The sequence below is a fragment of the Ovis canadensis genome, chromosome 7 (assembly GCF_042477335.2).
Source record: "Ovis canadensis isolate MfBH-ARS-UI-01 breed Bighorn chromosome 7, ARS-UI_OviCan_v2, whole genome shotgun sequence".
In the NCBI taxonomy this organism is placed as follows: domain Eukaryota; kingdom Metazoa; phylum Chordata; class Mammalia; order Artiodactyla; family Bovidae; genus Ovis; species Ovis canadensis.
Window position 1 is genome coordinate 46,081,230 of NC_091251.1, and position 27,271 is coordinate 46,108,500.

The 27,271-nt window shown below is 41.6% G+C and overlaps 1 protein-coding gene across 4 annotated transcripts in view; it reads left to right on the top strand.

The window, feature by feature from the left end:
- EIF2AK4 (eukaryotic translation initiation factor 2 alpha kinase 4) overlaps window positions 1–27,271 on the top strand; it is a 101,832-nt gene that overhangs the window by 39,811 nt on the left and 34,750 nt on the right. For all 4 annotated transcript variants that reach the window (XR_011258180.1, XM_069596026.1, XM_069596025.1 and 1 more), the window contains exons 10-21: window positions 4,116–4,222; window positions 4,765–4,922; window positions 8,608–9,035; window positions 9,575–9,644; window positions 11,746–11,829; window positions 13,637–13,759; window positions 15,026–15,130; window positions 17,192–17,249; window positions 17,993–18,072; window positions 22,061–22,162; window positions 23,524–23,577; window positions 26,308–26,544. Coding sequence is in view for 3 of the 4 variants with exons in the window: in XM_069596026.1 (XP_069452127.1) it covers window positions 4,116–4,222; window positions 4,765–4,922; window positions 8,608–9,035; window positions 9,575–9,644; window positions 11,746–11,829; window positions 13,637–13,759; window positions 15,026–15,130; window positions 17,192–17,249; window positions 17,993–18,072; window positions 22,061–22,162; window positions 23,524–23,577; window positions 26,308–26,544 (1,606 nt within the window). In the remaining variant the exon portion in view is untranslated. The remainder of the gene's footprint in view (window positions 1–4,115; window positions 4,223–4,764; window positions 4,923–8,607; window positions 9,036–9,574; window positions 9,645–11,745; window positions 11,830–13,636; window positions 13,760–15,025; window positions 15,131–17,191; window positions 17,250–17,992; window positions 18,073–22,060; window positions 22,163–23,523; window positions 23,578–26,307; window positions 26,545–27,271) is intronic.

Genomic DNA, 27,271 nt, shown 5'->3' on the forward strand with positions numbered 1-27,271 from the left:
AATCTTTACCAACTGAGCCACAAGGGAAGCCCAGTTTCAGGTCTACAGCAGAGTAATTCATAATTCAGGATGTTTGCAGATTATATTCCATAGTAGGTTATTCTAAGATAACAGCTATAATTCCCTCTGATATACAGTACAGTTAGTCCTTGTTGCTTATCTGTTTTGTTATCTGTTGCAAATCTGTTGCTTATCTGTTTTGTATATAGTAGTTTGTATCTTTTAAAACCATACCTCTAATTTGTCTGTTTTATACTTTGAGATAGTCCTTACTGAGGTTTTCCTCTGGCCGAAAGTCTTTGCCCAGGTCCTTCAATTCAGTGATTCCTTATTTTGCCCTGCCTCTGTCTAAGCTACACCTTGGTTCTCTCAGTTTCAGTAAGATCCCTTAGTCTGCGTTTTTCTAGACATTCCCCTGGTCCTGCAGAAGTGAACGTGGCTTCTTCCCTTTCTGACACTGTCATATTTCCCACCTTTTTTTTTTCCCCCAACCATTCACTTTTACTCACTTCATCACTCTCTACATTTCTTTTACCTTTTACGTTTCTTCTGTTCCATCTATTCCAGCTGCCATTTGGCCTGACCTATAATATTACTATTTCCTGTCACTCAGTTGTTCTTACCCATTACAGAAGTGAAAGTAGCTGCACTTATATTTAAATAGATGGTTTGTGTATACTGTTGCTAAGTCATTTCAGTCGTGTCCGACTCTGTGTGACCCCATGGACTGCAGCCCACCAGGCCCCTCCGTCCATGGGATTCTCCAGGCAAGAGTACTGGAGTGGGGTGCCATTGCCTTCTCCCGTGTATACTGTTAAATAGAAGTAAATGTGCCTCACAGACATAGAGATCAGACAGTGATAGTCAGGGTCAGGGATGGAGTGGGAGTTTGGGGTTGGTAGAAGCAAACTATTATGTATAGAATGGATAAAACCGAGGTCCTACTGTATAGCACAGGGAACAATATCTAATCTCATAGGATAAACCATAGTGGAAAAGAATATTTTTTAGAAAGATGTATGTGTGTGTGAAACTGAATTACTTTGCTGTATAGCAGAGATTGGCACAACATTATAAATCACCTATAATTTAATTAAGAAATAAATAGAGATACAATACGCAAAATTGTAGAAAGGGGCTAACGATTCTTGATGCTTGTCCTCTCAAAGTATATAAACATCTAAAATTTCTAAAGAAATCTTTTATGATTTCTCTTTAATGCAGTAGAACTTTTTAAAACTATTTATAAAAGCATCCTGATGATGAAGCTGGCTAAAATGACATCAGAGGGAAAATGATAGAACCACTGATGGAAAGATTCATTTCCTCCTTCAGAATGTCACCTTTAGCTTTCTGCCGTTCCTCCTTGGTCAAGAATAGTTTAGTAAAGGTTAGTAATATAAACAAACAACACTGGGAAGTTTAAGTAGAACATATCTTTCATATTTAATAGTAAAATGAAGGACTCAGTTGCCAAAATTTTCATAGTTCTCTCAGAGAACAGTTCTATGCTGTCAGTTTTGAACTTGAGATCAGCACCATTTCTTATTCTGTTAATAATATGGTTGTCCTTTAGACTGAGTCATATATTTCTCTGTCTTCCTAGAGTGGTTTGATAGACCACTTTTTTAAGAAGCAGATGTGCAGTATTGTTTTACTACGTTTGCTGTCTAACCCCAGTTAACAACAACAACAAATCATTCCCAGACAAGCGTAGCAGCATTTCGTGTGTAGTTACATTTTTACTTATTGGTGAACATCTTTTGAAGAAAGGTTTTGTTTCACATCAGTCTCTGTGATAGGATAGAGCCCAGAGTCGAAGCCAGACAGCTCGGTTCATATTCTGCCTTTATCCCTCACTGGTTGAGTGACTTAAACTCCCTACTCTGAGTCTTTTCCTCCAAAAGACAGGGATAATAGCAAATAACATAATAAGACACCTAAGGATGGAAAGCACCTAAGGATGGGGACTGGTTGCCAGGAGAACCAACCACTTGATTTAGGGTTTGAAACTTTCAGTCCTACCGCCAACCTCCGTGGAGAGGGGAGGGGCTAGAAGTTGAATGGATCACCAATGGCCAGTGATTTAATTGTTCATGCCTACGTAGTGATGCCTTCATTAAAAACCAAAAAGACAGGATTCAGAGAGCTTCCAGGCTGGTGAGCACATGGAGGTGATGGGTGGGTGGTGGCCCGGAGAGGGCAAGGAAGTTCCAAGCCCCTTCCCACATACCTTGCCCTCTGCATCTCTTCTAGCTGACTGTTCCTAAGTTATATAGCCTTTTACATTAAGCTGATAAACTAGTAAGTAAAATGTTTCTGAGTTCTGTGAGCTGCTCTAGCAAGTTAATTGAACCCAGGAGGAGGTCATTGGAATCTCCGTTCCATCGGTAGCCCATTGGTCAGAAGCACAGGTGACAACATGGACTTTTACCGGTGCCTCAAGTCAGGGTAGAGAGGGAAGTCTCAGACTGAGCCCCTAACCTCTGGGATCTGATGCTCTCTCCAGTGTCAGAATTGAGTTGAGTTGTATGACACCCAACTGGTATTGGGAAATTGCTTCTTGGTGTGGGGATACACCCTCGCCTCAGTAAAATTGGGTGCAAAACCTTTTATGTAGTCAAATGAAGAAAGCAGTTGATGAAAATATGTTCAGGATGGTGTCATTTTTTTAAACTCCATGTTCACAAATTAAAACTGTATCTTTTGTTTGAATGGTTGTCCAAGACTTTATCCTTATCAGTAATGTTTTAATATTTGCAAGGAGAAAGTATTCACATGTTAATGATGTAATTAAAAGTTAATTTTTAATTTAGGGGACAATACAGTATCTTTTACATGCTTTTATTGCAATCTTTTCTTCCCTCTCAAGGTATAAAATTAGGAGTGCTTTACTTTTCAGTACTGTGCCATGAGAAAATTAAATATTACCTTTTATGGTAGTTGCTGTCACCACTTCATACATGTAGATTTAAGTCCATAATTCACAATGATGATTGATTGTTTTAAATACCTTTTTGTAATTAGGGCAACGAGCTACCAATAGCAGTGCTACTTGGGTCATTGTTATGAAAGCCAAGCAGCTTATTGGATTAGTTAGAACAGTGATTCTCAGACTTTCTCTTGGATTGAATCCACCTGGAGAGCTTGTTAACGCACAGATTACAGCCCAACCCCCCATAGTTGCTGATTTACTAGGACTGGGGTAGAAAATATGTATTTCTAACAAATTTCCCAGGTGATACTGATGCTGCTGTTCGAGGGGCCTCACTTTGAAAAACGCTAGCTTAAAGGTATGGCTTGTTTTCATTATTAAACAAATTGTTTGTTAGAACATTAAACAGAAAGGCTCAAGGAATGATAATTAAAAGAAACCAGGTGGTAATATGGGCTTCCCAGGCGGCTCAGTAGGTAAAGAATCTGCCTGCAACGTAGGAGACACAGGAGACACGGTGTAGGGAAGATCCCCTGGAGGAGGGCAACTCACTCCAGCATTCTTGCCTGGAGAATCCCATGGACACGGGAGCCTGGCGGGCTATAGTCAATAGGGTCGAAAAGAGTCAGACACAACTGAAGTGACTGGGCACATAGGCAGGTGATAAAATGTGGGACTTTTGAAAAGTTGTTCTTAATTGTTACCAGCATACTTCAAACTGTGATGAACAGGCTGCATCTAAATTTTGTCATATTGGGCCCCAACCCTGCATCAGCTAGCTGTCTGATTTGCTTTTCCTTTGGGAACTCTTATGAATGGTCCCCAGAAAAGCTTAGTGTAGCATGGCAGGTCATTAAGCTATTAGTGGGAGCAAAAGTTCATAACCTACTTGTGCTATCTTATCCTAGACTTTTAAAAATATTAAAAAATGAGTCAGTCTTCTGGCCTCTAGAGACTATACTTGTTTTTTCTCCCACTTATGCAACCTGGTGCTTAGCATATAAATCCTGCAAGAATGTTTATTAAATTAAATTCACTTAGGGACACATTTTGGTCCGCAAGTAACGTGATTTCTCTAATGTGTATCTTTGAAAGATAAACCCATAATTAAAAGCCTTGGATTACTTTATTTAGCATTTATTTTGTGCATTGCTGAGATTCTTTTTCCCCTCTCATTGAGGTGTGTCTGCTTAGATGACAAGGAAAGATGGAGTCCTCAGCAGTTGTTAAAACACAGCTTTATAAATCCTCAGTCTAAAATACCGTTACTGGAACAAAGTCCCGAAGGTGAGTCTGTTACCATTCTTTTCTGATAGCCTATTTAACATAAATTATTTTGAAAGGCTATAAACCTAAGACTGGAAAGGACTGCATGGGTCATTTGTCTATTTTATGCTGAGCTATACGTGAATCCATTCGTTGGTTGTGTCTTGTGTACATGGAGGTGTTTGGCCATCCTGGTTTTTCATATCCCCTCTGATGGAATGTCAGGCAGTGCAGCCTCTTCATGTGGATTCACCCTTATCATGTCACCCTGATGAAGGAGCCTCAGTAGAGACTGGGATGATCAAGAGACCTGGGTTTGGCTCCTGGCTCTGTTGCTCGGTCATTTCTTTACCCTCAGTTACCCCTCCCTGTAGACTTGGGCTAATTAAATATTTCTACCTACTTTAAGGAATACGAGGTGAGGAAAGTATTAAAGGGTCAGCCAGGTAAGAGGTACTTTTTAAAGCTCCCCGGCGGGGGCCCCTTCCTCCCACGCCTGCATCGCGGTTGGATGTTGCAGCTCTGTTTTCAATGCCTCAGTTGCCTCTCTTGTTTTATCTCAGATTCTGGAGGACAAGATTATGTGGAGACTGTCATTCCTAGCAACCAGCTACCCAGTGCTGCGTTCTTCAGTGAGACCCAGAGACAGTTTTCCCGCTATTTCATTGAGTTTGAAGAATTACAGCTTCTCGGCAAAGGAGCTTTTGGAGCCGTCATCAAGGTGTGATATAGAGTTGTCCCCAGCCCCTTTTAGAGCCCTTTCCCTATTCCATCTCTGTAGAGGTAAGGATTTCTATTTTGAGGGTAGGGAAGAAAGTGAATACAACTGTTTGAAACAAAGATCATCTTCCCCTTAATGTAGTTAAAGGCTTTTTTTAAAGTTACACTAGACACATTAAGAATGCATTCCTCTTCCCTCGCTGATGCAGGGCATTAACATGATAACTACATGATTGTAACAGCCCTTCAAGTGGAGTCAGGGCCTCTGCATGAAGAATGTTTCTCTGTGCTTCACTTCAGAAAGAAGATTATCCTCTTTTTCTCCCATTTGCTTTTAGAGTCACTGTAGCTAAGAGAGTTACAAGGTTAGAACTGAGATGGAATTCAAACTGGGAAATGGCCCAGATGGTCTTGATGGCTTTTATTTTCCAGCTCTTACCGAGATGGAAAACTAGTGATACGTTATTAAGGTATGCTGCTGTTAGGTCTTGCTTTCCTCATTCCAGGCTATTTGGGCAACTTTTATTATCAGCTTCCCCTTGAGAGAGATTTCAATTCTTTTTTGTGTAATTTAGCTACTTTGTTAGAATTTAACAGACCCAGATTACCATTATCAAATCCATATGAGAAATATATCATCTTACCCATAAGAAGGTAGCCCACCATCAATAGAGCAGATTTCTGTTTAGGATTCTGAGAGTATTATTAAGAAGCTTTGCCTGTCTCACTGTAGAAGGCCTTTTACACTGAAAAAAGAAGCAAATGAGTTTTTCTGTAGTAATCAGGGACAGAAAGACAAACTTCAGCCAGTTTTCCAAAAAACAAAGTCATAATATCATGGAAATTTTTCAACTTTTTTCTTGAAAGTATAGACATTATATGACTGAATAAATCTGCTTGGGCAGGTATATTCTGATCAGGTAATCACAGTTATTTTTAAGAGGAATGGGTGATTGACACATATATTACCCCTTTAACTCACATCATAATTTTGATCTACTTCTTTAACTTCTTTGTATTTAGATACTTAGAATGCAAAACATGATCAAACTTCATTTCCTTATAAGTATTTTAAAATGATTATTGTTGTTGTTGTTCAATTGGTAAATTGTGTCCAACTCTTTGCAACCCCATAGTCTGTAGCACACCAGGCTTTCCTATCCTTCACTACCTTCTGGAGTGATTAGTAAACTCATATAACAAAAACATTTTAGCAATTTAAGCCCCGTGTTTTTCCTGTGGTTTCTCACTATGAGAACCTCACAGCCCTCACACCCCATCTCTATTTTCAGGTTAAGGTAGGGCTTTGTGCACAGAAGTCTGGCATTTCATTAGCAGTTGGAGCTGTTACTGTTCATGCACCTCTGCATTTTAATAAATGAATTCCTAAGAGTTCCCGTGTACCAGGCCCTACACCACAGCCAGTGACTCACAGTGTTACCAGCCCAAACTTGGGTCAGCTCACCCAGCTCACTCTCAGTAGAGCCAGTCTACTGACACCAGGATTTAGTGAGGGAAAGTGCAGGCGCCAAGCAAAGAGTAAGGGTAGCTAATGCCCAAGAGACCCAAACTCCTCAATGGATTCCAGGGAAGCAGTTTTCTAATGGCAAGGTGAGAGAACAGTAGGGTGAGTGATCAGCTCATGGACAATTCTCTGACTGGTTGATGATGTGTAACAGGGTGGTGTCACAGGACTTAACATCTTAAGTCCTTGGACTTCACCTGGTCTGGGGGGCTACATGCTCATGCTCATCATGAGTTTCTTCCATCTGGTGGGGGTTTTAGTATCTGTAAAACAATTCAGGAATATGCTTCAGACACTGTTATCTCTGTGCTTCAGGAAAGAACTAAAGATCCTGTGACTGCTCTGTGGCTGATTCACTTTTTAAATCGTTCCAGTTCTCCTGGCCCAACTACTATTTTTTGGTCACTCTGTGTTCACATTCTTTCAGTCATTATTGAGCAGCCTTTTCTGACTCAGGAGAGGCCTGGGAGACTAAAGAGGCAGGCTGGGGACATCATGGCGGATTTATCCCGGGAAGGCCCTAGGGAGCCCTGCTTGCTTACATTTGTGATATGTGTGATATATACTGAGACATAAGGTTGAAAGACAGTGCCAAAACTTCCCACCATCCTCCTCTCTATTAACATGGCAGTAAAAGGGCTGTCATTTTTGGAGTGTACATTCCCTATTTGAGGCTTGTGGTATGCCTTGTCTTTTAATCTTGTGATATTCTTACAGAATAGGTATTATACCATTTTCCAGATGAGGGAACTGAGGCTCAGAGAAGTTATTTCATTTGCCTGAGGTTACATGCATCAATAAGAGATATCAACCAGCATTCAGACTGACCTGTTTGACTCAAAAACATCTTTTGTACCACTGTTTTCATATCCCCAAAAAAGATAATCTGAAACTCATTTTTATAGTGTTCCTTTCTCATTCTTAAAAGTAGTTTTGGTATAGAAATTGAAGCCCATGAGCCAAGCAAGAGAAGGATGCTATGTTTTGTAACCAACTAGTTTCTCCCTCTGCTATGGGCAAGTTGTTAGTTTTTATCACTTCAGTTGACCTGCATGGTTGATTGGAATGTTCAGAAAACAAAATTTTGAATAAAATTTTTCAGCCAATTCAATTGCGTAGTGAAACTGCCCAGGGTAAGGATGCCTCTATGTAATATATGGAGATTTGCCTTTGAAATGTTTTCTTGTATCTTTCTTTTATTCTTAATTGTATTGTTCTAGTCCCTACATAACATCAATTGTAAATCTTCAGTCTCGTAATAAAAATCAATGGGCAGTAAATGTGTTATTGCCAGTTACTTTTATTAATATTTACTGAGCACTTTTCTCTGTGAGGCCTTGATACATGTGCCTCACTCACATCACTTCATTTAATCTTCAGTCACCTTTGAGGTAAGGACAGTGGTATAAGTTCCATTTTATAGTTTAAAAAAATGAGTTTCAAGGCAATTGTCATTTGCCTAAATTCTTTATAAGCTGATGTTTAGAATTTGCATGCAGGTCTATTAAAACTATTGGAGTTTAGTTTGTGTTTAGTGATTTTAAGTGTTAAAAAAAATTGGAAAGAAACTAAAATCACCTTCTAAAACTTTATACTGAGTTTATAAAATAATTTTTTAAAAACAAAGTTGGAAAAGCAACAAGGCTTACTTGGAAATTTAGAAAGCAGATGTGATATTGGCAAGGCAGGGATGTAATTGTGAATAAATTAAAATGGAGATTATGAATTCCAGAGTGGTCCAGTGGTTAGGACTCCATGCTTCTATTGCAGGGGGTGTGTTCCATCCTCGGTGCCATGAATCCTGCCTGAAATGGTGTGCGCCAGCCCCCCCACCGCCCCCACCCCCGCCCCGACCCCCCCAGCCACCCCCCATCCCCCGCCGCCAAAAAGGCTAATAAGGTAAAATGGATATTACGTTTTCCTCAGAGTCTCCTAGCAAGCTAAATATATCTAGCTTGGGGTGGGATGTTTTCTAAGTTTTTGGCAGTCACAACTTTGTTCAGCCTAAGAGTTTCAGATGTGTGGTCCTTGACTGTAGCTGTGGATTCTGGCTAAGGGGTTCCCCTTGGGAGGGGGGTCTGGTGCAGTAGGAATGCCAATCCACGTGCGGTTCCGAGTGGCTGACCTGCTGGACCCCTCTTCCTTCCCTTTCGCGCGGCAGGTGCAGAACAAGCTGGACGGCTGCTGCTATGCGGTGAAGCGCATCCCCATCAACCCGGCCAGCAGGCACTTCCGCAGGATCAAGGGCGAGGTGACATTGCTGTCGCGCCTCCATCATGAGAACATCGTGCGTTACTACAATGCCTGGATCGAGAGACATGAGCGGCCGGCAGGCCCGGCAACCCCGCCGCCGAACTCGGGTCCCCAGGCCCAGGACAGGCAAGCCTTAGCCCAGCCAGCAGGCGACAGCGACCCGGACGGCCCGGGCAGCGTGGAGGCGGCCGCGCCGCCGCCCATCCTCAGCAGCTCGGTGGAATGGAGCACGTCCGGCGAGCGCTCGGCCAGCATCCGCTTCCCCGCCGCCGGCCCAGACTCCAGCAGCGACGAGGACGACGACGAGGAGCAGGGCGTCTTCTCACAGTCCTTCCTGTAAGAGCTTCCGGCGCATCCTGCCTCCCTGCCAGGCCCAGGCAGGGGAAGGGGGACTAGGTTGGAAATCCAGTCCTGTAGACCATGTGGGAATACATGTACATGAAACTTATTTTAGAGAGGAAACAAATTCAGTCCAAAGATTTTTTTTTACCACCTGCTATCTTCAAGAGGTCTCCAAAATTCAAGTCCTGGAAGAAGGAAAAGTAGAAACTTTTTCCAGTTCTTCCTGTTAATACATTTAATAGGATTTTTAAAAGAGTATTCTTTTTAGATAAAGGCTTCTAACTCTGGAAATAAAGGAACTAATTTGGAGTCTTGATATGGGGCCTACTGCAGCTCTAAAAAGGGTTACAGAACCAATAATTAATGGTCCTAAAATAAAGTTTAATTCATCTTAGAATCCATCCTAGTTATTTACATTCGTGGTTTTATTTCATTGTATCTGATTGGATGCAGTTTATTATGACCCCTAGCTATTGAATTATATATAACAGGGAATTTGGTTTCTTTAGTCTTTCTCTAATTCTCTTTTTAAGACCTGCTTCAGATTCTGACAGTGATATCATCTTTGACAATGAAGATGAGAACAGTAAAAGCCAGAATCAGGTAAATATATAAATGGAAGTGATACCATTTTATTCTTCATGGGATGGGGACATAGCAAATGTTTGATGTTATACACTTCAAGTAAAATAATAAAGCCTTAATCTGACATGCAAATATAGAAACTGTCAATTTAAAAAGCATGATTATTTAAAATACGCTATCCATGTGATTACTTAGATGTCTTAGTTTATCCACAGAATAAAACAGGCCTGCTTTATTAGAAGAAAGGAATAAATTGACATGCTAGGTTTTTTGTTTTGCTTCACTTTTAGTGAAAACCATTTCCTAGAGGACTTGGGGAAACATTATGTAGTTGGGAATGAGGGTTGAATGCAAATTATTTGGGGAAATAAATACCCTAATTGTGGAGTTATGTGGGTCTCTCACAGTTAATCTTGATGACTTACTCTCATAAACCATCCTCTAGAACAGTGTTTTAACACTGTAGGTCATGATCCTGTAACAGGTTATAAAATCAGTTTCAAGGGTTACAGCCAGCTTCATTTTATTTTCAGTGCTATAGAGAGGAGCATAGAATGCAAAATGCATACTACTACTAAAGGTAAACTGTTCACAGAACTTGTCTCTATAGTATTGTAAAATACAACATGGTCTGAAAGATTTGAAAACACTGCTTTAAGCCTTGGACCCCACTCAGTTCTGTGTCTTCCTCCACCCAGACCAGCAGAGCCCCTCAGTGCTGATGACATGGAGTTCAGGGTGAGGCTTTGTGATCTCTAGGGCTGTCTGTAGTTGCTAGAGAAAGCTTCTGTAGCTGGGGACTGGATACAGTGACTTTATTACCAAAAATAAAAATAAGAGTTACAAGCAGGGTGCATTCACAGTAGATAAAGGTAAGTCTACACATAGACTCTCTTAGATAAGCAGTTAAATTGGTTTGAATGAGGTTTGAATGCATTAGCCAGCATTTTTTGTAAGTACTTCTCTTTTCTATTAAAATCCCCCTTAAACCCCTGAGGAAGTTTAAGGAATAATAGCATAAGTAGTCTAAGCTAACCGCTTTGGTTTTAGCATTAGTTATGCATTTAATTATTATGGGGGCACCAAATTTACAATTCTGGCTTTGCTCAAGTAAGTGAGATATCCCATGGGGCACTCTAATTGATGGGTAGAAGCCTCTAAGAGATTAACAATTTTCTACAGATAATCCCTAGAATAAATAAATAATTCAAGAGTAGAATTTGGAGAATTCCCTAGTGACTCAGTGGTTAGGACTCTGAGCTTTCATTGCTGAGGGCGTGTTCGATCCCTGGTCAGGAAACTAAGATCCACCTCCACCCACTCCCCCCACAAAAAAAAGAGTAGAACTTGATTGATTCCATAACAGGTTATTTTTCCTTTAATAAGTAAAACATTGAAAAATGTTTCCACACAAAAAAAATGCAGATCAGAAACAATCAAATACTACCTAATATTTTTTCATACTTGGGGGTTGGAAAGAGTAATATGTCATTTAGAAGAAGAAAGAATTTTTTTTGAAGGGACATGAGTTAGAAAAATAGCTGTAGGGGACAACCATGTGGAAAAGTGGTGTGGGGGATTGGTCACCCTACGTGGCAGCCGGGTGGTGGTTCTTTAGTGCTATAGCCAAGGGCAGTGTGCCATTTGGTAACATGAGCATATTTAAATTGTTTTAGCTAAAGATGGATTTCTCATCTTCTGTTTCCAAAGTAAGCCTACCATCAAAGGTTACATTCCAGTAAAACTGCATCCTTAAAACATAAACCTGTATACATTCTACCCCTTCTTACCCGTAGGAAGATGTCAGTGGTAAGAAGGAATTGACTTTGAATCTTTCTGTGGATTGTGCACCTTTAATACCTATTTCCTGTTGTCCCTTTCATTGTTCTTTACAGTAATAGACCTATAAACGATGTGTTAGACTCTGGTATTGGCAAAGTTGGCTTTTAAGTGCAGTGAGCATCAAAAAGGACAGTGGTTGTTCTGCTCACTCACCTACCCTCCAAGGCAGCATGATGGCCGTGTATGTGGTAGGGCGGGCATAAACGACTTGGTGACAGTAATGACTTTGTGTCATTTCAGCCTCGTTTTGAGCTCTCTTGTGTTCTTCTTGTGTTAGGATGAAGATTGCAATGGAAAGAACAGTTGTCATGAAAGTGAGCCACCAGCAACCACCGAGGCTGTGCACTACCTCTACATCCAGGTGAGGCCCTGGCACACAGCTCAGTGACTCAGCAACTCCCAGCAGTTGCTAGTGAGTAGGTTTTGGGAGATGAGAGTGAAAGAACGAGCAGAAGAGGGCTCAGCAGCACTGCCAGGGATGAATTAGCCAGAGAGGATTGCAGAATGGAGGCCCTTTCCCTCAGCCTTGAACCCGAGCTCTCTGGTACCAGAGCAACAGACAGCATAAGGCAGTGGTCTCCAGTTCTAAGCTCACCTGGATCATGGAAGTTCACATTCTGGATCCACCAGTCACAGCTGTGTGAGCTCAGGCAAAGTTCTTCAGTATCCTGTGTCCCAGGATGCTGGGACATTTAATCACCTGTAGTTTAATTTAATCACCTGTAAATTAAACAGTAGCAGGTACCTTAATGACTTGTGAGAAATAAACACAGATATGTGTGTAAAGTAATTAGAACCATACCCAAGGGCACAGGCGCTAGACTGTACACATACAGAAATTCTGTTTTGTCTAACAAGTTAAATCTGGACAAGTAAGTTATGAGGCATATAACACGCTCGTGTGCACAGAAGACACACCAGCCTGGTTTTAGGAAAGTAGCTTGTCCTGGAACCCCTGAGGGATAGGAGAACCAGCTCCAATGAGGCATTGCTAAAGGGAAGCCTATAGGCTTTGTCCTGCTCCCTCTCTCAAGGGGCACGTTCTGGACAGTGGGAGCCTGCCAGCAGAGGGACAGCCACAAACCAAAGAGGAAAACGTGCCTCTGGCCCAAGAGAACAGGACTGTGGTCATTATTAGTATTTTCAATCACATCTGCAAGGAGGCAGATCTTTACATGTGAGAATCAGTACTATGCCAAAGAAGGAACCCTCAGACAAGTGTAATGTTTCAAAAGAGGTTAGTTAGGTGGTCACTTTACAGAAGCTGCAGCTGGTTTTAGGTTTTTCCTAACAAAAATCACTCACACTCATGGTAAAGTGTTTGTCCCCCAAACTGCTAACTATTGAGCAGCTTCTCCATTCCAGTACTCTCTGAACAGTTACAGTGAGGCGAAAGTGTGTAAGGGGGTGTGTAAAGTGCGGGTGCCAGCACAGTGAGGGAGGCAGAGGCCCTCTGGAAGACAAGCCAGAATTTGTAGATGTCATTCTGAGCCTGAGAGCGTATTTCTCTCTTTTTAAATGACGTGTTCCTCTCTTTAAAAGCAACAACAAAAAAATCCATGAGGAATCTCAACTTTGATGCTAGTTTGAAACATACAGTCTGGTTTCATAAATCAAATGCTATATGTTGAGCTAAGACTTAATGACATTGCCTTGTTTTCTGATAGATTAATACAGTCAAGCAGGATGAGATAGAGCCCTTTCTCGAATATTTGGATATTTACAATGTTTCAGTCTAGACTTGAAGGCCGTTGTCATTAATTTAACGTACAGATGAGAGAAGCTAGTGACATCATTGAATTACTAATTGGCCCTTCTTGAAAATGTGGGCTTGGAAACGATCTTGTAAAACTAAATAAAATTTAATTTAATTCTGTTTTCGTATTACTTTTGACAAGGCTTTTAAAGTCTTATTTTTTAATGAACAATAATATGAAAAATAAAGAATGATTTTGTTGGAGTGCTAAGAGTATGCTTCTTCCCCCCAGTTTTTGGGGTTTTTTTTTACTACTGTTTGTTTCTTTTTTTAATTAAAAAAAGATAAGCCTTTCCTGTAAGTACTTAAAATCTGTGGTCCATGTTTTAAAATACAGGATTACACTAATTGCCATCGTTCTCCTTGACTGAAATCTGTCATCAAATCCTGCCTGGTTCGTTCTTATCTGTAGATGGAGTACTGTGAGAAGAGCACTTTACGAGACACCATTGACCAGGGGCTGTATCGAGACACTGTCAGGCTCTGGAGGCTTTTCCGAGAGATTCTGGATGGATTGGCTTACATCCATGAGAAAGTAAGCTTGGCAACATTTCACATCTGACATATTTCACATAAAATTTATAACAAAAGTAAATATGAGACTTGAGAAAAACTGAAATAGAGGGAAAATTATGGGTATTTTGAAATAATCTATTTTTACAAGAAATAGAACATATCAAAAGATAAGAAAATAGCATAAAACCTCACAGTTCAAAGAAAACAGTGAAGGATAGGACAGGGGTCAGCAAACTATGGCGCCCACAGGATCCCTAGCCACTTCTGTTCATCCTGTGGGCTCAGGATGGCTTTTACATTTTTAAGCAGTTGTAAAAAAGATTGAAGGAAGGGTAACATCTCATGACACCTGACAATTCCGTGAAATTCAGACGTGTGTCCCTTAGTCACGTTTTGCTGAATCGCGGCCATAACGGTTTATGTGGCGCCTGTGGCTGGGCCTGCGCTGCTGCTGCACAGTGCAGGAGGTGTGCCAGAGCCTGTGTGGCCCGTGAAGCCTGGAAGACTTGCTGTCTGACCCTTTACAGACAAAGTTTGCCAGCCTCTGGGCTAGGTGGAAATACTTGAACAAGTAGGGAAGGGGAGCATGCTTCCCTGAGTGGTTTAGAGAAAGTGAGAGCATGATTGATTCATGCCAAGGTGTGTGATTCTGACTCAGTGCTGCCCTTCCTAGGAACATGGAAAACCAGAAAGTCATCGAGCAAGAGCAGAGATGAGACTGAGAACATAGCTTGCCAGGTGTATAAAATGTCACTTTAAAACTAGGAATTGTCATCATGACGTAAATGCTAATGGACCTAGCTTCAGGATGAAACGCAGCTTACATTTTAAACATGAGATTCTCTAATGCATTAGCATAAATATGTTTTTTTCCCCCCTGTGCCTCAAGTTTCTTTAACCTTAAAATGTTTATACTGTACTGTATTTATACTAAAAGTCCAGGACTCTAATTTCCAGATGTCCTGTTTATAAATAGAGGAAGAAATGAAAGTGGTGTTTGTCTCCCTGACCAGAACAGGGAGACAAGATGCAGCAGAGAGAAGGATCATTGAAAGTCTGAGAGAGGGATGCCGAAGGGAACCGTTGGGATCAGACCTGATCAGGACCAGCAGCAGGCTGACTGGGAGAGGGTGGCAGAGGCCAGCCAGCCTAGACTAGCATGGTCTGCAGGAGATGGCCTCACCCGGTTTTTATCACTAGATCGTCCTTTTAAACGAGGAAACAGGAATAATATAAGCTGTTCTTAAGAAAAAGTATTGTTGGTTTCTTTGCTCTCTTCTATCAGGGAATGATTCACCGAGATTTGAAGCCTGTCAACATTTTTTTGGATTCTGATGACCACGTCAAAATAGGTGATTTTGGTTTGGCCACTGACCATCTAGCCTTTGCTGTGAGTATTTTTTTTATTCAAGTGTGCCTAAAAACAAATACACGTGCCTCGATTATCCTGTCTTCTAACATTCTCATGAGTTCTCTGAACTCTGCTGTGTGATCCCCAGGAAGTATACAAGTCTGAAGGAGTGGCTGTAAATTATCTTGCAGACTTTGAGATTGTGAATATGTTTTAGTGAGTGCATTCCTCTTGAGAGACATACAATTATTAGTTAGTGGGTGATGTTTAGGGCAAAGGCATATAATACTTTATGAAATGATTTGGTGTTTTGGTCTACCATGCCAGACACTGAGCAAGATGTTTTACACTCCAGGGACTTTTAACTTAAGGAAATAAGACTTAAAAACCATGAAACATCAGGAGAATGAGTTCTAGACAGCAAAAGTCAGAAAGTATTAATGTTATTCACAACATTATAGTTTAACAAACAAAGCTAAAACAATGTAAGTGAAATAGTCATATAAGATTAAAAGACTGAAAATTTACATATGGTTATGAGGATAAAGAAACACTGCACAGAGAAAATAACATTTCATATGGGCCTGAAAGTCCAGTAGGCTGGGATCGAGGGCAGGGCCTGGTGACACCAGAGTCAGGGGTTCCAGAGAAAAAGAACTGCATAAGCAAAGGCCCTGGGGTAAGCAGACATGACTGTCGAAGGCCAACCTGTTTCTGGTTGGTTGAAACTGTGAGGGTGTAGGGGAGCCATGAAAGAAGATGGCTTAAGGTTGGGGATTCTTGCAGGTGATTGAATACTAGGGGAAGAATTTTACTTAACATCACGAGCCAGAGCTTACAGCACCAAAGTCTGTGGTAAACACAGTTAATTCTAAGGGTGATCAGAGGAAGAAATTAATAGTGAGAAGGACCAAAGGGCCAAATTAGAAGGTGACGTTAGAAGGAACAGAGAGGGAGGAAGTGGAAGGGGCACAGTAAGGACGTGGTCCTGACCAGCATGGTGGCGAATTCAGAGTGCTAAGACCAAACGAACGAATTTAATTTGATGTCTCGGCTTTAGTCTATAGACGGTCTGTGTCTGTCAGCTTTAGTCTATAGACAGACGTTTAGTCTATGTCTGTCGGCCTTTAGTATATAAGGGCCTCCCCTATAAGGGGGCCTTCCCAGGTGCCTGCCAATGCAGAAAATGTGGGAGACGCAAGTTCGATCCCTGGGTCGGGAAGACCCCCTGGAGAAGGAAATGGCAACTCACCCCAGTATCTTGCCTGGGCAATTCCATGGACCAAGGAGCCTGGCAGGCTACAGTCCATGGGGTCGCAAAGAGCCCACACAGCTGAGCGACTGACCACATGCACGTGAAGTAGATGAGAGCTCAGGCTCTGGATGCCCGCTGCCTGGGCCAGAAGCCATGGGTAAGTTATTGAGCTTCCTAGCGTCTTTTCTAAAACATGTGCCTAAGGTAAGTACCGAATTCAGAGTTGTCACCGCAATAAAATAAGAATTTAGGTGAGCCCTGGAGCAGTGCCCTGCTCTGAGAATGTTACAGCTGTTGTTATCCGTGGTAGTGCTTATAACAGGAATCCATGGAATGATGAGAGAAAAACAGTGATTCAGGTTAATGCAAGACAGCACTGCCACAGATGTAGTGGAGGAGGTGAGGCTCCCTAAGAGGTATTCACAGCTCTGGAGGGATACATTTGGTGACCAGCCTCTGGGAGAGAAGAGTGAAAATTGATCCAGATAAAGTAATAGCAGTGGGAAAGTTAGAAAGTGAGTTTGTTGTTATTAGTCTTCTTTAACTCTTTCCAGTAATAGATTCTGTTTTGAAATATGAAAATAAATTAGTTTTGGTAAACTTTAAGGGGTTCTGCCATGAAGGAGGTCTGGGTGAATTGCCCCTCTCCTTGACCTCATTGGGTTTCTAGTGAGCCCTATGTTAGTAGGCTAACTGAACTAAAAAACATACATAGCTCAGAAAAGCATTATTACAGTTGTCCTGGATTCTTTGTAGTATTTTTTATTCAGTCTTCATTTAGAAGTGATAATCCATTCCTGTGGAATAATATTTTAATTTGATATTTGGCTTACTTATATTTTTAGGCTGACGGCAAACAAGATGATACATCAGGAGATCACTTGATTAAATCAGACCCTTCAGGTAAATCCAGAAGACTGTGTATTTAATTCATGTGTTAATAAGCAGTCCCCAAAATTTCCTTTTTTCCCTTTTTTTTTAACATACAAAAAGCTGTACATATGTAATGTATACAACTTGAGGCCTTTTGAGGTACATACGCACTTAGAAAACATCACCATAATCATATCCATCACCTCCAAGTTTCTCCCTGCCTTCTTACTTATTATTATTATCTTTACCAATTTTGTGATAAGAATACTTAACAGGACAATTTTAAATATGCAATACAGTATAAAATTTCTCAATTTGAAACCTGTTTTTCATTTGTAAAGATTTTATTCTAAAGCAAATTATAATTATTCATTAAGTTAACAAAATTATGAACATTCTTTAATTTTCTTCCCCTCTTCACTATATTGATTGTTCTTGAGGACTCTTAAGAAACTAGAGCTTCAATTAGAATAATTTGGTTCTATGGGCAAGCAGTTATACTTTGACCCCAGGTGGTAATGGGAGATTACCTCATGACCTGGCCTGTCTGAGATCTTCCTGCCTGGCACTGCCCCTTTACCACAGCAGAGCCAAGGTATGTGGCCGGCCGTCCACGATTCAGGGTTAGCAGCTTGGTGAAATGTATGCTGCTTCTTCCTGTGAATAGTGTCAACAGACTGTGTCTCTCTCTTAAGAAACTTTTTTTAAATAAAAATTTGCCTTATCTCTAAGTCCTGTTATTAGACACCTTTTCCCTGCCTTCTTCCCTGCAGGTCATTTGACTGGGATGGTTGGCACTGCTTTATATGTAAGCCCTGAGGTCCAAGGAAGCACCAAATCTGCATACAACCAGGTAAAAAAAAGAAGCTTTGCGGGGAGGGGGGGGCGGGGGAGGAGGGGGCGGAAAGATTGAGAGAGAGAGAGAGAAAAGAAAGAGTATGAAAATCACAGCGCTCGGGGTTCAGTTACCAGCTGAGAAAGCAGGAAACATTCGTTCATTCAGTCTGTCAGTTCAGTTCAGTCACTCAGTCGTGTCCGACTCTTTGCAACCCCATGGACTGCAGCATGCCAGGCTTCCCTGTCTATCACCAACTCCTGGAGCTTGCTCAAACTCATGTCTGTCGAGTCGGTGATGCAACCCAACCATCTCATCCTCTGTTGTCCCCTTCTTCTCCTGCCTTCGATCTTTCCCAGCATCAGGGTCTTTTCCAGTGAGTCAGTTCTTCGCATCAGGTGGCCAAAGTATTGGAGCTTCAGCTTCAACATCAGTCCTTCCAATGAACACCCAGGACTGGTTTCCTTTAGGATGGACTGGCTGGATCTCCTTGCAGTCCAAGTCTGTATCTTGCATCCGTTGAGTGACTGTTCCAGGCAGGACATGTGATGCCCAAAGACAGTGACTGAAGCTGGCACTCTTGCTGCCAAGGAGCTTACAGGCCTTTTGTCCATCTAAAGATTTAAACTAACTGGCCCTGGGCCAGGCCCTGGGAACACAGGGAACAACGCAATCAACTAATAAGACATCTTTTTCCAGCCTTCAGGGGGCTTGTCCACTGATGGATGAACCAAACAAGTAAAAATTCTTAAATCACAAACTATGTAAGAGCTAAGAAGAAAAGAAATGGGGTCCAGGGACCAGAGGACAATAAGGAGCATCGTCCTTAGGTTGACTGATTACAGAAAGCCTCTCCGAGAGGACAGCTGTCCTGATAAAAGAGGAAAAGAGGGAGAAGTCACAAGAGTTGGGGCCTGGAGCTTGGCTCGGAGGGGAGAGGGATAAGCAGAGGAAATAGCACCTCAGAGAGAAGTGTGTTAGCGTGGGTGAGAGCTGGCATGGCGTGGTGCACTTAGGACAGTCGCAAAGAAGGTCAGACTGGCTACAGCAAGTGAGCCATGGGGGCAAGAGGCACGAAGCAAAGCTGGGGGGAACGCCAGGGTCAGGTGATGCGGGGCCAGCGTGGACATGATAAGGAGTGAGCACAGGCAGCCCCTGAGGGATCTCGAGTGAGAGAGTTCATTCCACCTGTTGCCGGACGCCCTGCAGAAATCCAGATGGGGCGGCTGAGCTAGGACGAGCGGTGGCAGTAGACACCGGGTTTGCTGTTTTAGTCGCTCAGTCATGTCCGACTTTTTGCAACCCCATGGACTGCAGCACGCCAGGCTTCCCTGTCCTTCACTATCTCCAGAGTTTGCTCAAACTCATGTCAGTCGAGTCAGTGATGCCATCCAACACTCTCATCCTCTGTCACCCGCTTTTCCTCCTGCCCTCAGTCTTTCTCAGCATCATTATCTTTTCCAATGAATCAGCTCTTCGCATCAGGTGGCCAAAGTATTAGAACTTCAGCTTCACCATCAGTCATTCCAATGATTATTCAGGATTAATTTCCTTTAGGATTGGCTGGTTTGATCTCCTTGCTGTCCAAGGGACTCTCAAAAGTCTATTCGAGCACCACAGTTTGAAAGCATCAATTCTTTGGCACTCAGCCTTCTTTCTGGTCCAACGCTCACATCCGTACATGAGTACAGGAAAAACCATAGCTTTGACTAAATGGACCTTTGTCACCAAAGTGATATCTCTGAAGTATGCAGGTATGAGATGCACGTTGGAGGGGAAGTGACAGGTTTTTTTAATGGAGTGGGTGTTGGGTGAGGAAAAGGAAGGGAAACAGGACAATACTCAACTTTCTGCCTGGAACGGCTAGGGGAAGGGTAGTTGACTGAGCCTCGGAACCCTGAAGAACGATATGGGAGGTGGAGGAGAGAATGGCAAAGAAAACTGCCTGGGGCACGTTTAGAAGGAAATGCCAGATGAGAAATCCTATTGGTGAGGTCCAGTCTGCTGCTGAAGACTCAAGACTCAAGTTCAGGGACTTCCCTGATGGTCCAGTGGCTAAGACTCGGGGCTCCCAATGCAGGGGGCCCAGGTTCGATCCCTGGCCGGGGAATTAGATCCTGGTTGCTACAAGTGAAAGTTCACATGCTGTAACTAAAAGAGCCCACATGATGCAACTAAAGACCCTGCACAGTCAAATAAGTAAATATTTTTTTTAAAAAAAGACTCAAGTTCAGAAGAAAGGTCAAAGTCAGGGGTATAAATTTGAGAGTCACCAGCACACAGATGGGATTTAAAAGCTTGAGCCTGGCTGAGATCACTTAGGGCAAGACCCATAGAGGTAAATTTTTAAAACACATGAAGCAGGCAGTCTGCATCAAAGCGTGTTTTCAAGCTTGCAGTGGCAACTCTAGTGTGGGTTTTGATTCTGACGAGAGCACCAGGCAGTGAGTTGAAGGAGACCTCCAGACACCAGGCGAGGATGAGGGTGTGTAGAGGTGGACATGCCCACCCTGAGGGAGGGAGGCACCTATAGTGTCACCACTCCAGTTTAGCCTGCAAGAGGGTAATGGAATCCTTGAAAGGATTTTGGCCTAGCACTCTTCCACCTTTTGAAAGGTATCCTAAGGAAACAACCAGGGACATCCAAAAAGGTTGGTGTGAAAGACGTTTGTCACAGCGTTGTTTATAACAGGGCGGAATCGTGTTTAAAAGTAGGGAACTGGTTAAATTATGGGGCTTCCATGTAATTGAATATGTCATTAAGATCACGTTTTAGAAAAATGACATTATAGTATTAAAATATTCGTTTGTGTTGGGAGAGTAAAAGTTACAGATGACACTGGTTCTAGTTTTAATGCATGTGTGTGTGTGTAGATATTTTTTTTAAAGGCATAAAATGGGCATATCTTAGCCATCAGTAGTAAATTTCTTTAGGCAATGGAGTTATGGATGGTTGCTATTTTATTCTTGGTGCTTTTCTGTATATTCCACATTTTTCTACAGCTAATGTGTAGGAAATGACACGATGAATGTTTGTTTTTAAGACTTTGGAGGTCACCGGTTGGAAAGGCTCTCCTACTAATCCTTGAGTCCAACTGCATTCAAGTTTTCCTTGGAAACGGCTTCTATGCCTGTGTGCAGTGTACCATGAGCAGTCTCGGCCTGTTTGTGCTCGGCTGCCACAGGCGCAGGACCTTCTAAACATCCTCTTCCCCTTGGCAGCTGCCTACCTGAGACTCTGCACTGACTTGCCTTTTGCCTTCTTTACTTGTACTTCCCTATTTTGTGGGGATTTGTCACGCAATCTTTCTGTTGTGCTGTGCTTCTGTCCTCATCAGTATGGCTTTGCAATCAATAGCTGATACTTGCTATCAGATGCAGATTGTGCTGTGTTTCCCTTTTGAGATGATCAATAAAAATGCAGTTTTGTTGTTGTGTTGTTTAGCTGCTCAGTCGTAACTCTTTGGGTCCTCATAGATCGCAGCCCACCAGGCTTCTCTGTCCATGGGATTTTATAGACAAGAATACTGCAATGGGTTGCCATTTCCTACTCCAGGGAATCTTCCTGACCCAGGGAGCGCATCTGTGTCTCCGTATCTGCATCATTGCAGGTGGATTCTTTATCACTGAACCACTGCAGAAGCCCTGTAAAGATACAAAGCTGACTCTTTTAAAGATGTCGGTTGTCCTTGCTCTGTAATAATTATTCTCAATGTGTGGCCAGGGGTTATCTATGTCTGTGGGTAGGGCTGAACCAGTTACAACCAATTTTTAAGAAAAATGTTGAAGTTGTCCCAAATATTTTATCGTCTAAATATAAAAATCTCATCTATATTTTATACTTACAGTTTGTTTTTTTTTTTTTAGGACAGAGTGAATTTTTTCTCATATGGCTTATTTTTCACTTAGGTGAACGTTATCCCATCTAACAGTGCTCATCCTCTAATTCCCTGTTGGATTATGCTTTCATATCTAGGTTCTAAATGTAATTCTTTTTCCTCCTCAGAAAGTGGATCTCTTCAGCCTGGGGATTATCTTCTTTGAGATGTCCTATCACCCCATGGTCACAGCCTCAGAAAGAATCTTTGTTCTCAACCAGCTCAGAGATGTATGTATCAGATGTTTTAGCGCCTCCATTTCCAGTAACCTGAATCTTAGCATGGACATTAGAATTCAGTGCTGGGTGTTTATCTGTTATTTATAATATAGAAAGGGGTGGTCCTGCTGTAATTTTCTATGTTTTCTAGTAAATGGAAATTCATCTCAGCTTATGCACTTACAATGATAAAAAACTTACCCCAAATTGATTTATTTTTGGAGATATTGCTAGGTTATCCTTTTAAAAATATTTTGAGATTTCCTCTTGATTTTAAAACAAAGGGATTTTAAAATTTTGCATAATATCAATATAGTTACAGCAATGGGAAGGAGTTACAAGGATAGCAGATATTTAGATCTAGAAATTAAAAGGTTCCAGCTGAATGTACTGGATATAGTAATGCCTAAAAAATACCACTATGACCAGAAGGTAAGTGGGGTCTGGAGTAAAAATCAGCCACTTGAATTTTTTTCACAATGAGATCTCCCTCAGTCTTCTTGGGTTTGATTCCTGCCTCTTCCCAAACTAAAAGGGACTAATGTTGGCATGTGTGAGGTCAAGGGTGCCCATGGGCATCAGCATTAAGATGAAGGGAGAACAAGGTTAGAGTGAGGGAGATTTAGGCTCACATATTCCTGTGTAAGAGAGATGGAGGATCTTCCTCCTCCTTCCTAGAGCAGAACCAAGTATGCATGTCTGTTGGTATTAATCACATACAGCGTGACTAAGAATACCCTGTGAGGTATCTCAGGAAGGAGTTTGATAGTTCAGCTGCCAGGACGGCGTGGGCAGCTATGTTCATCATGTATCAGAGGAAACAAAGTGATTACTGTGTCCTTGCCTTGACTTGGAGTGCTCTTCGAGGATTATGTCATTGGTGAAGTGCCTTTCTTTAGTGTAAAATTCATGTTTGTTGCCTCATTTCAAGAATATCTCAACTGCCAGGTTAATGTTATGACTGAGGTCTTATTTTCCAGAAAGGTGAGAAATTTAAGGGGGTGGGTAGAGATTGTCATGTTGGTTTTCTCCTACTCTGTGTGGACCGTTTTGTACTTTTACCCTTGTTCGTTTGATAAGGTTGCTCTTGTCTTTCTCTGAAGCCATTAGATGGTAAAATACTTTGTTCTCAAATGAGGTGCTTTCTGTCACCTAGGCTGTCATTTGGGTGAAGTTAGTGTTAAAACGTATCTCCTTGGAAGGGTGGACATTGGGTTTCAAGATGAGTTTCTTGTCCATCTCCCCTTGTTAGCAAACTTTCATTTCTTTATTTGATTTTCTTACCTCTGGTGAATAAAATGCTTTCACATTTTATTGTGAAAATGTGGCAGTCTGCCAAGCACTAGCTGATTTGAATACAATATTTTTTTTAGCCCACTTCACCTAAGTTTCCAGAAGACTTTGATGATGGAGAGCATACAAAGCAGGTAATTTTCTGATACTTTAATTACTGTGTTCTCACTCTGGAGTTTTAATTACTATTTTTCTTCTTCAATTAGTAATCTTCTGCCACTCATTCTCTTGTGTCGTAGGAACAACGTGGGGGGAAAATATCAAAAGATGGAGTACTTAAAATGTGTTTAGACTTGAAAAACACTGTAAAAATGCCAAGGGCTGGCATAGAAAATTAACAAACTACAGGGTTCTTTTTTGTGATTCATCATGCTTTTGAAGTACTGTTTGGACCTTTGGCTTAGCTATTGGAAAAAGAGAATGCTCTTACAGCTCATTGTTTGAGATTAAGCTTGAAACTTTAAGAAAAAGAAAATACATTTTAAAACTGTAATTTTGTCCTGTCTTATATTGGTTAAAGTAGCTTATATTGTAAAGGGGAAGACTAGCAGTTAGATGATACAGTAATTTAAACAAAATAATTTTTCCTCCGAACTATAAATACGTGTGTGTGTACACGCACGTGCCTGCTAAGTTGGCTTCAGTTGTGCCTGACTCTTTGCTACCCTATAGACTGTAGCCCGCCAGACTTCTCTGTGGGTTTTCCAGACAAGAACACTAGAATGAATTGCCATGCCCTCCTCCAAGGAATATTCCCCACCCAGGGATCGAACCCGTATCTCTTACATCTCTTGCATTGGCAGGTGGGCTATTTACCACTAGCGGAACCTGGGGAGCCCCTGTAGTATATGTATGTCATAGTGAATTATTAGCATCTGGCTAATATGAAGGAATAATTATTAGTGATTTTGTTATAGTGCTTCTGGTGTGCCTTTCTTCTTAGTGCTGGCTGTTTGTCTTAGAGGGACCTTCCATGGTTAATATTCTCGTCATGTAGAAGTTTACTCCTTAAACTGATTTCTTAACAATTATAATCAAGGCAGAATCCCTTATTTAAATTTTAATGTTGAGAACAGAAACCTAGCTAGAATATTGCATTAATTTGCTTTTTTTTGATTATTGGTTTTGTATCTGGATGGACTTAACTTTTCTAGACTAATTTTCCTCCCCTGTAAAATAGAGATATTAAATATCCTTTATTTTATATTGGCACAAACATCCTATAATTTGGTAACATTTAACATGTGACATTTGTTTATGGTTCGAGGGACCCATTCTGCCTCAAATGTTGAATTAGAACCATTAGAAAGTGGCTTCCCAGGTGTCTCAGTGGTAAAGAAACTGCCTGCCGATGAAGAAGACACAAGTTTTGATTCCTGCATCAGGAAGATCCCCTGGAGGAGGAAGCAGCCACCCACTCCAGCTTTCTTGCCTGGGAGGTCCCATGGACAGAGGAGCCTGGTAGGCTGTAGTCCATGGGGCTGCAAAGAATCAGACATGACTGAGTGACTGAGCATACATTAAAAAATACATTGAGTCATGTTTCTCCTTCCTTTACTAGCTATTATCACTGACCTGAACTGAGTTGTTCCCTGTGTTTTTTAGGGTATCATAAGTAAATACTCAGATCATAGCATTTCCCTGTAATGAGGTCAGTCTTATTCAGCATTCCCACGTGGTGGCTTCTGTGGTGTTGTAGTTAAACTGCAGGCATAAGCACCGCTATACATACCATTTCTCAAGACAGTGATTGTCCTCCTAGCGCAAGGACTTACTGGGCACCCTGGAGCGTTTGCACTGGGGATGTATAAACTTAGCCATATATAACCATATATAAACTTAACCTTATAAAACGTATAAACTTAACCACGGCAGCCACTGCCACTGCTGCCTCCCATGCCGCATTGTTGCTTTTTATCTGCAAGAAGGCAGCATAGAAAATGCTTATTGACTGAGTATAACAGTTATTGCCACATACAGGAATTAAGTATTACTGTTGATTTTGCTGAATAGGATATTATTTTTACCAGTTTAATTTAACATATATATTCATAAAGTTATATCACATCAGTTCCTTTCTTTATATGAAAAATAATTACCTGTGTTTTTAATTCTAGCCTCAACCAGGGTTAAGGATTATGGGGGAGGGTATTTTAAAGATATGTAATTAAAGATGCTTAATGAGATTCATCTATATTGAGGTTTTCTGATCTCAAGTATTCCTCTAACTCCTTATGAACAAGAGAGTTACAGAGTCATTCTGGGGCCTTTCAGAGGTTTAAGCAGGGAACTATAGTATCTTCAAATAGTTCCCTGCTTAATTAGGTAGTAGCTATGAAAGTATAATAAATGAGTAACAGAAGAGAATTCAAGGGAATGGTATGAATACAGATAACATAAAAACAAGATGTTTTCTACTGATTTAGGGATTCTAGCAGCTCTTAAGCATTGTATTTTCTACTAAAATTAGGCACCTAAAAATAACTTGTTTTGTGTTCTTGTATCTTGTCTGGTTCAAGAACCGTACCAAAAAAGCTGTATTTTAGATACAGTGTGTGTAGAAGGCCTAACTTTTGCTTCTATGTCTTTGTTGAAGGTTTTTTGGTCCTTTATAACAGTGAAGTACGAAAAGGGCCTCTACCTTTTAGGAAAGATATTATATTAACATTACCTTGTTGCACAATCCTACGACCATAATGAACTATTGGGGGGAAATGACAAATTCAGAAATTTCAGAAATACCAACTAAAATGGATGATCTAAGGGGAAGAAGTGTGTCCTTTAGGACCTGAACCAACCACCAGCTTGCTGGGAGAATTCCCGAGCACCATCCATCGCATCCCATCCCCAGTATTGCATTGTAGAAATCTGTCATCTCCTGGCTGTTGAACCACGATCCGGCGAAGCGGCCCACGGCCACAGAACTGCTCAAGAGTGAGCTGCTGCCCCCGCCCCAGATGGAGGAATCAGAGCTGCACGAGGTGCTGCACCACACCCTGGCCAACGTGGACGGGAAGGCCTACCGCACCATGATGGGCCAGATCTTCGCCCAGCGCGTCTCCCCTGCCATCGACTACACCTACGACAGTGACATACTGAAGGTGGGGTGAGCCATGGCTTGAAAGAGCTTTACCTGCTCTACGAAAGGATCGAGTCCATTCCTGAATTTTCCTGGGTTCCTTTAATGCCTCCCACATAAATTCTCTTTTTTTTTAATTGAAGCATAGTTGATTTACAGTATTGTAATAGTTTCAGGTAGACAACAAAGTGATTCAGCTATATCTATCTATTCTTTTTCAGATTCTTTTCTATTATAGGTTATTATAGGTTTTATTATAGGTTGTTTCCTAAAGGAAATCAACCCTGACTATTCACTGGAAGGACTGTTGCTGAAGCTGAAGCTCCAGTTCCTTGGCCACCTGATATGCAGAGCCGACTCATTGGGAAAGACCCTGATGCTGGGAAAGACTGAAAGGAAAAGGAGAAGGGGATGGCAGAGGATGAGATGGTTAAATAGCATCACTGACTCAATGAACATGAATTTGAGTAAACTCCAGGAGATGGCACCGGACAAAGGAGCCGGGTGTGCTACAGTCCATGGGGTCACAAAGAGTCACACAGAACTTAACCACTGACGACAATTATAAGATATTGACTATAGTTCTCTGTGCTATACCGTAGGTCCTGGTCCAGCATAAGCTCTTAGTTTGAGGTCTGTATATGCAAAATGTGTGCGTGGGCATTATTCTAGGAAGAGCCACACTTTTAACCACTTACTTGTAGGAGTTCCTGATCTACCCCCTAACCAAAGAGGGTAAGAAGTGGTGC